This window comes from Geotrypetes seraphini, chromosome 10, assembly GCF_902459505.1.
Source record: "Geotrypetes seraphini chromosome 10, aGeoSer1.1, whole genome shotgun sequence".
Lineage (NCBI taxonomy): Eukaryota > Metazoa > Chordata > Amphibia > Gymnophiona > Dermophiidae > Geotrypetes > Geotrypetes seraphini.
Genome location: NC_047093.1, coordinates 70309094 through 70322058, shown reverse-complemented (window position 1 = coordinate 70322058; position 12965 = coordinate 70309094). Strand labels below are relative to the sequence as shown.

The following is a 12965-nucleotide window of genomic DNA, read 5'->3' as shown; positions in this document are numbered from 1 at the left end:
CTGAGTCTGCATGAGTATCTGTCCGAAAACTCAAACTGCATTTTTTTAACCCAAAGAGAGGCATCTTTGTTTCCCCACTTCTGCTCTGTTTGTGTAGACTACTTCTCTCTTGTTTTGTGACAGGGAACAGTGTGCTTGAAAATAGGATGGAAAGAATTGAGAACCAAATAAGAACCAATAATTTTCCTCATAATAATTTGAATTCCTTTAAAGAGATGTTAAAACAGTATATGTTGGCGGTTTTGTCGCTGGACCCTTCCTCTCTCCTACAGATCTCCAAAGTTTATTACTGTATTTTTCGCTCCGTAAGATGCACTTTTTCCTTCCCCCAAAATTGGGTAGAAATAAGGGTGCGTCTTATGGAGCAAATACCGCCCCCCCCCCCCCCCCCGGTACCTTTTTGTAATCCAGCGCTTCCACCGTCAGTCTTCCAAACTCCCACAGTGGTGAGTGCATAGGAGGACCACCCCCCATTCTGATTGGTTGCTCAGAGGTTAGCGGAACTGGGATTGAGCCAGATCACGATCATTTCATTCAGAACAGCCCGTCTTGGTAGCCAGCTCCACCAGCCTGCCTGCCGGCAGAGCCATTTCTACCTCAAGCCCCTCGGCCTCAGACGCCTGCCATGAGTCCCGGCTCTTCGCCCTGGCCTTTCTCTTCCCGGTGGCCCTTGCCGTCCAGTCCTCGTCCACTGCCTCCCCTGTACACGCATGACTGACCCTGATGCTCTTGGGAGACAACTCTGGCAGCGACTGCAGTGGCCAAGTGATACCTGGGCGGAATAGGCTTGTGGCCACCCCGGGATTTTGTCTAGCGCGCGCTGCTCAGAGAGGGAGACAGCTGGACAATGAGGGCGGCGGGCATGCAGTGGAACAGCGCATGGGTTCTTCTTGACTCCAAGGATAGGTAGACAGAAGGTGGCTTTGAGTTCTGGGTGAGTTAGATGAGCTTTCTTGAAACGCAAGTCCATAGGTCTAATGAATCTTTCATATTTGGGAGGCTTACAAGTAAAACCTTCCCTTACAAAGCAAACTTTGATGACTATTCTCTTTCAAGCTTTGTTTTTTCTCTTCCCTGTTCGTATAACGTTTAAAACTTCAGTTTCAGCTTGTGCACAGACTTCTGGCATTTGAAGGAACTTCCCATTTACCAGCTTTCTCCTTCCATTTCTGTTTAATCATGTTGGAGAGAACTTTAGCTCGGGATTGCCTTTCTCGGTCTAGTAGGTATGCTGACAGTGCAATATACTAATCCCGGGGAGGGGGGAAGAAGGGACAGGGAGACATAAGAGATGGTGGGCATGGAAGAAGACAGAATAGAGACACAGAGGGGCAATGCTGATCACAGGGGGAGAGGGAGGGACAGGGAGAAAGAGAATCAAATGCAGGACAGGACAAGACACACACACAAGGAAAATGCTGAATATGAGAGGGCAGGTGTAGAAACAGGAGGAAGTTAAAGGAACAGGTTATAGAAGGGAGATGTTTGTTACACAGGACAGATAAGGCTGCAGGAGGAAGATGGTGGACATCAAGAGAGAAAAAATGTGAAATGTTACTAAACAGACAAGAAAATTAGTTCTTTGGCAGCTGCTTTCATGGAGTCTGTAATCACATGGCCCACAATATCGGACTGAATGTGTATCCCCCTATATTGTGCTTTAAAACAGGCTATGCCTTCAAGAAGAGTTAAGGTTGTGAGGGTGGGGGTATGGTTACCACACATATTCTCCTTTTGGAGGACATGTTCTGACATCCGGATGGCTTTTCAAAACCCGGCACTTTGTCCGGGTTTTGAAAAGCTTCCAGCTAGGAGTGATGTCAATACAGCGCTGGACCTGCCACTGGGCCCGCCTCCCCTTTGCCCTGTCCTGGCCTACCACTAGACCACCAGAGGGGGGAGGGGGGGACAGGGTGCAGAGCCTGGCAAGGAGTGGGTTGAGTACAGAGCCTGGCAGGGAGAATTTGGTTCAGAATATTTTTTTTCTTGTTTTCCTCCTCTAAATCTAGGGTGCGTCTTATAGTGCGAAAAATACATTTCTTCAAATGTTACTGGTAGAGGTATGGAAGAGGTAATAGTGATAGACCTGACCACTATGCTGGAAACCTCTGTACAAGAAACTACACTAAGAGGTATTTTTATGGCTCCCTTTTTCTGTAGTGAAGATAAGAGAAAAAGTTTTGATAAATTTCTTTAGGAAAAGATTAGCTCTCCAGTATATATTTATCCTGATGTGTCTTGCAAGACCCAGTTGATCAGGTGAGATTTTCTTAAATTGAGGCCTAGGACATTGTCCCTTAGAATGACCACCTTCTTTTTTTTGTGAAATTTCCTAGACAGTGTCAGGTGAAATTTCAAGGAAAGGATTATATATTTCTGGATCCCTTACAATTGACCTTAATACAAGCTCAAGAGTCAGCCAAAGTTCTATTAGCAGGGAAATAGAAGAGAGTGAATTTGAAAATGAAGTATGGGTTGTTTATTTGAACTAGAATAGTTATATTACAGTATGTCGTTAGGATAAGATCAGTAAAATATTCTTGTTCCTTTATTTCTTCGTTGTAGGCCTAGTAAAAGCTAGCGTTTATTTTGATTTACTTCTTTTTAAGGCTTCTTTCAATTTCTTTTTCTTATCATCTTCGTTGATAGAATTACAGTTACTGTATATTCCTTTTTTTCCCAATGTGATTGATTTTCTTATGTGGACGATTATATGATTTCCTAGAATGTAGTGTACAATAAAATTCTGAATTTAAAAAAGAAGACTTCCATATGCTTCCACTGGGTGGCAGTATTGTTCTACAGATCAGGACTTAGTGCCATCTTTTAGAAGTCATAATCAAAAATAGGTTTAGAATTGTCAATAGCAAGATTTAGTTAAATATAATACAATTAGCTTAGTTTTGAAAACTTTTTTTTTTATCTGAATGGAGGAGTAGCTTAGTGTTGAGTGGTGGGATGTGAATCAGGAAATCAAGGTTCAAATCCAGTTTCTCCCACTTGCTCCTTGTTGCTTTAGGCAAGACATTTTCTTCAGATGACAATTGTAAAAACTATTTTTGCATGCAAGATACAAGACATTGCAATAGTCAAATCTAGATAATACCATTGCAGAAATCGTAAGGAGACAACATTGGCTTTACGCAATGCAATAAGTGTATTTGCGCAAAACATGCTTGTACAGTTTTTGCAACTTGTAATTATTTTTAGAGAAGGCACTGTGAGTAAATTTTGATCCATGGATCTCAAGAGTTTTAAGAGGAATGTATGGAGTTAGTAGCTTGTCGAAAAAGGCGGGAAGGTTGACCTGGCACATTTTGAAATAGAGAAGTAGAATATTATAGGTTATATGATGTTGAATAGAAAGCCAATGAGCATTTCATAGAAGAGGCATTACGTGATCAAATTTAAACCAAGTTAAGGCTGTCATGAATCAGGGCATACACAGATCCAACACTGACATTCAGCGTTCTTCCATCTAATCAACCATAATTCTTCTATTTTCGCAAATCAGATCCAGGGCTCTTCCTTCGTTCTCCATGGTAATGGCTGTCGCTGGACATCCAGAGCGCTCTGCATCAGTAACATTTGTACGGCCATTTTCAAAGACGACTCTACGAAAGAGAACTTTATTGAGCACAAATGTGGCGATGAATTTCAGCTCCCAGTATACCTGCCCACAAAAAAAACTTACGATTGTTCCTCTTAGGTGCAAATTGTAAGTTTAACAGCTATCTTCACCACAGTGTGACAGCTCTCCCACTACCTGCAAGGTGAGCTGGCTTGTGTGACTGACTAGTCAAATGACATTCTACGACACGCCCTCTTACCACTTCTCCCACCCCAACCATTTCCTGTGAAAATATGAACGTGCGGAAACCCTGAAGCCAAGGTACCCTGTGTGCAGAGCCTAGTGCAATTTAAAAAATTTTTTCCTTACAACAGGCTTATTGTGGGAAATGTGATTATTTTAATTTTGGAAATATTAAATGTTGGAAGTCAGTTTTTATTATGTATGTGATTCTGTAAACTAGACAGCCAGATCTCCAATTTACTGATCTCAGCGCCAAACTACAAAACCTTCAGGAGGGAAATAAAAACCATACTCTAAAGGTTCCAACCAATAACTTCCCTGTAATCTGGATTTGACCAGAATCTCTTCCTAGGTGTAATCCACCTAGAACCGCAAGATATTGGCGGAATAAAAGAAACTAATGTAATGTCATTTGTAAATGGGCAGGATAGAAGAAATTTTTAAACTAAAAATAAATTATTGCATTGGCCCTCTGTAAGGCCAGCAACTATGACTACTATTTAGCATTTATATAGCGCTGAAAGTCACACGCGGTGCTGTACATTTAACATTCAGTAGACGGTCCCTGCTCAGCTTACGATCTAATTTAGACAGACAGGACATCTCGGGGTTGGAGATTTTCTAGCAGAAGGAATGATGCGATGGGTATAAGTATCTGAGCAGCTGAAGTTAGAGTTGTGTTCACATCCCAACTGAGAATTGTTCCACTGTACAAGATTTGGTAGGAGACAGCGGGGGTGAGGGGAGAAGAGGAGGAAGAGGGAAGTAATTCACCTGTAAAACAGAATCAGCTAACATAAACATGAAATCAGCCAACCTTTTGGCCATTCTGTCTGTGTCAGGAAAGTAACTGAGTTCTCTTTTTTACTTTTTTTTTTGTTGTTGTTGTTTCCTTTTACTACCCAGTATGATTATAGCTTCAGGACGGAGCAGAGTGCCGCAGCGAGACTTCCCCCGAGCCCCACTAGGTGCCAGCAGCAACTCCAGTCCTGAGAGAGGAGATCAGGGATCCGCACACATACTACTGAGCAGCAGTTCAGCCCAGGAGGATCCAGGTTACTGGATGCATCGCTAATATCCATTACCAGGAAAGATGGCTTCCCTCTCCCCTTCACAAATATCTGCCTGCATTTTGGGACTTTTTTTATTTTGTGAACAGAGATGACAAAAAACCCACAATTAAGTCAGTTGACGAGGAGGAGGACTTGAAACTTACCTTCTTTGCAGTATTTAATTAATCCTTTTGACAAGTGTTGCATAGAAAAAAACAAGAGAAAAATATAGAACATAATTAACTTTGGAAGTCTTATGATGTGTTTCTGTGCTCAAATTAGATTTAAAAAAAAACACAAAAAAACCCAGCCCCACACACCCTAAAATGATTTGTCCAAACTGTGTTGAGCTGTCCAGTCTGTGATGCTTCTGATCTGTTTGCTAAAACACACCCATATGGATTCAAATTTGTACTCGGTTACTTTAATTTGGACAGGATTGATAACCTTTGAAATTGCTTGGTTGACAGGCTTAATCCTGTTAATCCCTAACCCTTCCCCCAAAATGTTGATGGCATGTTGCAGCTTGGTTTGTAGTCAGGAGGAAATGTTGCCATCAACCTTTATCGAGCAGCCAAGTTAGACATGGCAATTCCCAATAATCACAAGACTGAATTCATGAGCTGAAATTTCCAGTGCTGTCAATAAAAACCCAACATATAGGATTCGAGCCTTGACCCAAAGGGGCATCTTGAAATAATGTGCAATCTCATTTTGTTTGGTTCTTGTCCAGCAGGTGATTTGTATTGGATGGTTAGGAGTTGCCCAATAGGGTTTTCTTATGTTCCCGCTCTCCGAATCTCCTTATGCATCTCAACAAGCTGCATAACAGTCTTGTAAAGTTGGTGGAGACTATGATTTTTCCCTCTATAAGTTACAGTACCATTTTTAATCTCTTGGTTGTGTCCAGGGATCCAGTGGTTGCCTTCATTTTTTTCCCCTTCCAAACATTACATTTTTCACTTCTAGCTATTGACCTTTCCCATCTCAGCTACTTGCTTTGGTTCTGCCATAGACAGTGCCCACAGTTGTAAATGGCAGATTGCTCTGAGTTCATAAGAGATTCTAAAGCACTGTACTATCCTACAAAAATTAGCTGTCATCTGCCCTGGGCACAGCCTTGGCACTGGCTCTTGCCAGTGCGCATTTATCAAATGTTTTACACAGTATCACTAAACCTCTCTATTGTCATGGCTGGGATTCCTGCTGTAGGTTTGGGGGGGGTGTTTTCCCCTGCCTAAATTTGTGCTAAGGAAAACAATTGGAAGCAGACCTTGGCTGCCACAGTGGTGTACTAATGAGGCTGAGCTCCTGGGGCAGAGGAAGAAAAGGCTGGCAGAGATGATGTGCTCAGCGATTATTGTAACCTAACAGTGAGGCTAAAGCTGGTTATAAATCGGGACATTTACTGGGAAAAAATAAGGCAAAACAATAGATGCCCTGATATGAAATGTCGTCTTTTCTATGGGTCTGATACCTTATTTTGTAAGGCTTTGTATACAAATTTACCCTCCCCCTTTTTTACAAAGCCGCATTAGACTTTATCACCAACCGCTCAAAAGAATTCTATTAGCGTCGGAGCTAATACCGCCATGGCTGGTGATTAAAAAAAAGTCTTAGCACGCCTTCGTAAAAGGGGGGGGGGGGGGTTAATGTTAATTTAACTTGTGGGAGTGAAAGGTGGCAGAGATAAGGTAAAAATTACTCTTTTTTTTTTTTTTTTAAACGTCTTTAATTCAAATAATTTGGACCCAGTGTGAACTGTATATAGAAATTTGCATTGGACTATCTTAAGTGTAAGAGTGTGTCCTGCAGATGCTCTATGGAGCTTGCTACTTAACGCCTTGCAGTGCTACATTTGCAATTTCAGTTTATGCTGTTTGAGTGTTGCTCTCTGGAGAAGGGAGAACCGAGAAGTATCTTTTGTACCTCAGAGCCTGCTTATGGGGCCATTATTCTATTTGCAATCAGAAATAAATACTCAGTAAGCAGAGCATGGAGCTGTGGGGCAGAGAACCAGGGAAGCCAGGGTTCAGGACCTGCAGGCAATCCTTGTGACCTTGAGCAAGTCACTTCAACCTTCATTTCCTTGGTTAAAGGCGTAGGGGGTCTTTAGCTAAAGTGTGTTATGCACTTAATGTGGGATTTAGCGTGTGCTATTATACTAACAGTTCCTGCGGTGGCTTCACATATTATGAACCAATTCCCACATTAAGGTGCTGATCTTATAAACGATGCCTAAAAAAAAGGCACCAGCCACGTGTCAATCACACTTAGGCGCCACGTACAGAATCGCAGCTAGCGGCACCTATGTAAAAACATAGGCACCTGAAATGTACGTGAGGGTTTTAAAGGCCTACATTTCAGGCATCTAAGTTTTTGGAGAATTGCACTTAGCACTGCCTAACTCAAGCTCTGCCCATAGAAATGCCCACGTAGGCGCTGCTAAACACAGTGTGATAGGCACCTATCTTTTAGAGAATTTTTTTAAACCAATTATTGAGGCTGTTAAGGATATTTTGCCAATTAAGTTAGGCGCCCTTTATAGAATCAGCCCCTAAGGGCATAACATGGAATGGGGCAAGACATGGCCATAGACTGCCCTGGAATTAATGCACCGTAATTTTTTTGTTATCCCAGCAGAGATTGCAGATCACTGAACCCTACCTCATTATACAGCACGATGCATTTTCCATGAATTTAACTAGGTGGACAGATGCTGGTAATGCAGAGGCTTGGCAGTCACCACTTGATAACGGTTAATATTTACCACCCTTTAGTAAATGGGCTCCTTAGATTGTAAGCTCTCCAAGGCAGGAAAATTCTTACAGTACCTGAAATATGGCTCGTCTTCACGAGGAAATCGGAGACAAAATCCAGATTCACTTATTTTATTAGCAGAGATCTATTTGCACAGAAATAAAATACCAAACAGCTGGAATACCTACATGGAACTCCTGTAAGAACAATAGTTATGATAGATCTCCAGGATGGAAAAAACACAAGGGGTGTAATCTTTTTAAAAACTAAGTTACTGTTGAAACGGTCAACTTTCTTTAACACTGATACTAAATTAGTCATTAACTGAGTCAGCAACAATCTTCTGGAAAGCCAACTCGGTGGCAGTTTCTTGGTCAAATCTTGCTCCCTTTCTCAGGCGGTGGCATTCACAGCCTGCAGAAGTCCATTTGTTTGCACAAATAGTGACACTTAGTGGTGGGATTTAGGTCCCATTAGTACAGAATCCTGGGAGGAGATCTGGAGAATTGTGGACAGTGTTTGGGGAATTTCAAATCCTTTTCTGAATTAATTTACCCCAAAGGTAGTGAATGAAAGCTTGTGATATTGAATTCCAGCCCTGTTTTCAGCTGAGCTGGAAGTCGGAAGGAGCAAGGAGAAAATAGCCAGGTTATAAATGGTTTTTAGAGATAAGTTTTGAGGTTTGTTGTTCCATCATGAAAAATACAGTATATAAAATGCATTAAAGGGTTTCACAAACTGAGAATGAGAATCAGTCTAAACAAACCAGGATCATAATGAGCTATGGTTTGCACCTGGGAGAGTTGGCATCCCCGCCATCCCCTCCACTATCATCAATGAGAGGAGATAGTGGGCTGGCAACAATTTTTCTGCTCCTCCAAATTTGCACCCTGTGTGGCCACACTGCTTGCACAGTCCTTAGTAAGCACTGAAGCAAATACTTATAAGCATCAAGCAAGGGGTATTTATGTATTAAGATGTCTAATGCAAGAGCGCCCACTATGAGTTCTACCGCCAGATCTCCTAGACAGAAAAAGGTGAGAGAGACAGGGGCCTCACTGTCACAATGTTCAGCGTAAACTTTGCTTGCCAGTCCAGCGCAGAAAGAGGTGGATATCAGGGATAATCATAGAAAGCACAATTAAAGGTATGAGTTTTTTTAAAAAAATTTCAAATATTGGCATTCACATTGAATATCTAGGAGGAGCCCATTCCGTAACAAAGAAGCCATGATTGGTGGTGGTGTTGCAATAGATTGCCAAAGGTGAAGAGAGCTGTAGGAGATAGGTGTACATCGATCTAATTGGCCAAAGAGAAATGTGGATAGACATTAATGAGGTAGGACATTAAGGCTACCATGTATAAAATAAGCAATGAGTCTACAAGAGAATTTTAAAGAGTGTTCTAGAAAGGATGGGAAGCCAGTGTTGTCTACAGAGTAAAGGTGTAAAACAGCAGAACCTATTACTCTATACGTAAGTCTTATCTGCTTGATTTTGAATCATCTGATCTTTTCTCCGAAGGGCTCTTCCTTTCCCCACAAGAATAGATTTATAGTAATCTACTGGTCATTAAATTAAAGTATGAACTATAGCAGTGGATAGGTGTATTCATGGGTGTTTTCAAGCGAATCCAATTCTAAATTTCTGGGTTTTTAATGGCCTTCAGTAGGTAATGCATTTTGATGAGTACAAGACCCATATATGATATAACACTGGCTGGTGTCTGATTTTGACCAGTATATAATTCCTCCCACTGTTTGTTTCTTTTTATCATTGAACCAACATCTTGAGTGCTCTATAAAAATAATAATTGCTCCCACAAGGTAATTTTATTTTTAACTTTATTTGTTTAACAAATCATTACAAGTTATAACATTTTCACAAGTAACTCAGTGCCAACTTCCATCACTATTCTTACAACTAGAAATCCGATCATGCAACAAAATCAAAAGAATGTAGACACTGGAGAGGAATTAGAAAACAAAGGGAGATTTTACTATAAAACTTTTCAAGAAATTAGCTTAAATGGATTAACCTCGGCCAACTCTATTCATACACTTCATGTAGCACCAATAGATAACTTCTTAAGATCTAAAAAGGATCTTAGATGTCCGGGAAGGAAAAACACATATCTCAAACCTAGGTATTTAACTACACATGTTCATGAATATTCAAGCAGAAAGGTAACGCCTATTTTTCTTGTTTCTTCTTTCATAGTTAGAAATTCTCTCCATCTCTCTTGAGTTGATTTTGTCACATCAGGGTATATCCAAATTCTCTGACCATAAAAGGGAATTGAACCATTTTTAAAGTATAACTTCATAACAGATGACAAATCTTGCTAGAATACAAAATTAGCAATGAGGGTAGCTCATTCTTTAACTTCAGAAAATGAGTCTTCAAGAATAGCAGTAATATCTTGTAGGTTATTGCCTTGTTGCATATGCTCATTAATCTCTTTCTCAAAACCTGTTTCAGTCTTTTTATTTATATTAACCGGTAAATAATGAGCTTTATTAATCAGTGGAATACTATCCTGAGGAATTTTCAAATTCTCCAATAAGAACATAAGAGTTGCTGCTGCTGGGTCAGACCGGTGGTACATTCTGCCCAGCTCACAAGGGGCCCCCAGGTCAAAGACTAGTGCTCTAAAAGAGTCCAGCCTCGCCTGCGTATGTCCCAGTTTAGCAGGAACTTGTCCAGCTTAGTCTTGAATCCCTGGAGGGTGTTTCCCCTACAACAGCCTCCAGAAGAGCATTCCAGCACTCCTCTACTCTCTGGGTGAAAAAGAACTTCCTTACGTTCGTACGGAATCTATCCCCTTTCAACTCTAGAGAGTGCCCTCTCGTTCTCCCTACCTTGGAGAGTGTGAACAGTCTGTCTTTATCTATTGTGCAGACGGCTTCATCAATTTGTCGATCAGAACTCCCAAGTCTCTTTCCTGGGAAGTCTCTCCAATAGAAACTTTTTAAAGACTTTTAAGGGCAACATACCCAAACTTTTTGGACAATTTAAGACTGAGATTCAAGTGTCTATTAAAGTTTTCAGTCTGTTCAATTTTCCATGAAATATACTTCTGATCTTTTATCACAGTGGAAATTGTTTCTTTCATGGTAACAGCTTCTGTATGAATTCTCTCCATGCATTCTTGTTGAACTTTAAGTTCAGAGAAAAAGCGTCTACCTTTGTAACCAGTACCTCCATGTCTCGTGCAGTTTTTCCCACCATCGCATCAAGTTTCCTAATAGCTGCCAGCAGTGTCCCCAATGTTACTGCAGGCTCCAAGACCGGATCCCCAACCTCTTCAGTGTTTCCTTCTCTCTTCAGTTCTGTAGGGGGTGAAGCTCCTCCCAGTACCAGTTCCAGGGTTTCCGCCTCAGACTTCCCAGGGCTTGACTCCAAGATTCAAACTCCTGCTGGACATGATGGTACATTCGTCGTTGGAGGGGAAAATGAAACTTCATGTTCCAAGGAGTGAAGTGCTCCCACGCGTGACTCCCATGCAGAACCCAACATCCGTGGGTTGGTGGTGGCTTGCTGCTTCAACAGCTGAGGCAATGTTGGCTGAATCAACAAGGACGACAGGGGCGGTAACATCACGGCCTTCATAGTCCCCTTTCTTTTCGAATTGGCATCATGGAAATCATAGCAAAATCGTCTCAAAGTAGAATATAAAGAGGTAAGTCACATTAAACGAGGAATCACTGGAACAGAGGAAACGGCGTCATAGTCCTTCCACCATCTTAACTTCGCCCCCCGTCACACAAGGTAATTTTGTAAGACTTCAAGTTTGGCTGGAACCTACACACCATACATATATATTTAGAGAGAGAGAGCGCAAAATGAGAGAAAGATGTTGGAAACTAAATTTTGTATAGTATTTCTTTCAAATAGGTTTTAAGTTGTGGAAGATTATTTTGTAGAAAAGCTAAGCTTATCAAAATACTTCATTGTCAAAGTGGTGCTTCTGTAGCTGTAACTTTGTCATGTTTCCTATGATTTTAGACACAATGAGTTGAATTTCAGCACTTGTTAATACTTTGTGTTGTACGAGAATACTGATCTCTAGAGTAAACATTTGATGTTGTCATTGTTGGGCACTTGAATGTTTTCATCTTCCTGTTTTCGAGCCCTGCAGGTTGCTAAGAACTCAATTGTTTGTTTACTGTATGGGATCCATAGATTTGAGCATGTAACTGCACATTTTATTTCAATGTACTGGCTGCCAGTGGAATATCAGGCAAGGTATAAAATGCTGTTGATGGTGTATTTGAATTTAAACAAAATTTGCACTTGTATACTTGCAGAAATGTATTGTGCCATATGTTCCTGCTAGGCAATTGTGTTCTGCAGGTCATTCAGACTTAATTATTCCATTATACAAAATATTGCAACATGAAATAATTAGAAAGGGTGCTTTTTGTCCTGTGCTAGGCCGGTGGAGTAAAACAAGCTTCCAATATATGTTCGACAGCAGAAAGACTTGTGCCAGTTTATGAAACACCACCTCTTTTATCAGATGAAATATGCTTCTTAATGTGGTGGACTTTTCATTGCTTTGGTAATGAGATTATCTTTTTACGGTACTCTTTATGATGAGATTTGTTGATGGCTGTTTAATTGCTTGTTTTTGGAATGCATTTTGTATGTTTGCATTTTTTATGATGTATGTAAAGTTGTAATCCACCTTGTATAAAGGCGGAATACGAATTATGGGTGCCAGGGGTGGGGGTTGTTATTGGTCAGTTTACATGTAATGGGTTTGCACTCGGTTGGTCCTGCGTACGAAGCTCTGTTTTGAACACTCATTAAGGATATCCTAAAAACTGGAAGAGGACTGGGAACCACTGGGTCAGATGGCTAAAAATCAAACTGGTTTAACTGAAACTAAAAAACAAACAAACACAGAAAACTGCCCAAAATATAAATGTAACAACAAAGAAAACAATTGACAGAACTCTTCACAAACCCCTCAAAAAAACAGTGCTGGCTCTTACCTAGATGTAACTTAATGAGACACCTCAGTACGGGCCAAAGTTAAATACTTTTGTGACTTTTACGGCCCCAGACAAAGAACTTATGGATGACCAGCACCAGGTTGAAAAACCTCAATAAGTCCTGCCCCGTGCATCATTCGGTCTCCATAATAATAAAAAATAATACCAGAGAATATATATAAATAGACGCTCAGCAAAAGGCTTTGGGAGGGGGGAGTGGAGGGCCAAAACGAACGACTCAAAAAGCCCCCCGTCCCACAATGAAGTATTTCAAAAGTGCTTGAGTGCTCAAAATACAAAAAGGTATAAGAAAAAAAAAAAAAATCACAGTTCATTCACA

At 40.9% G+C, this 12965-nt stretch overlaps 1 protein-coding gene across 5 annotated transcripts in view; it reads left to right on the top strand.

The window, feature by feature from the left end:
- MVB12B (multivesicular body subunit 12B) overlaps positions 1–5113 on the top strand; it is a 305040-nt gene extending 299927 nt beyond the window's left edge. For 4 of the 5 annotated variants that reach the window (XR_004540855.1, XR_004540854.1, XR_004540857.1 and 1 more), the window contains exons 10-11: positions 3515–3773; positions 4721–4859. Coding sequence is in view for 1 of the 5 variants with exons in the window: in XM_033960795.1 (XP_033816686.1) it covers positions 4721–4807 (87 nt within the window). In the remaining 4 variants the exon portion in view is untranslated. Of the gene's footprint in view, positions 1–3514; positions 3774–4720 lie in introns of all 5 variants that reach the window. The other variant, XM_033960795.1, reaches the window with a different exon arrangement.
- The last annotated feature ends 7852 nt before the right edge of the window (positions 5114–12965 follow it).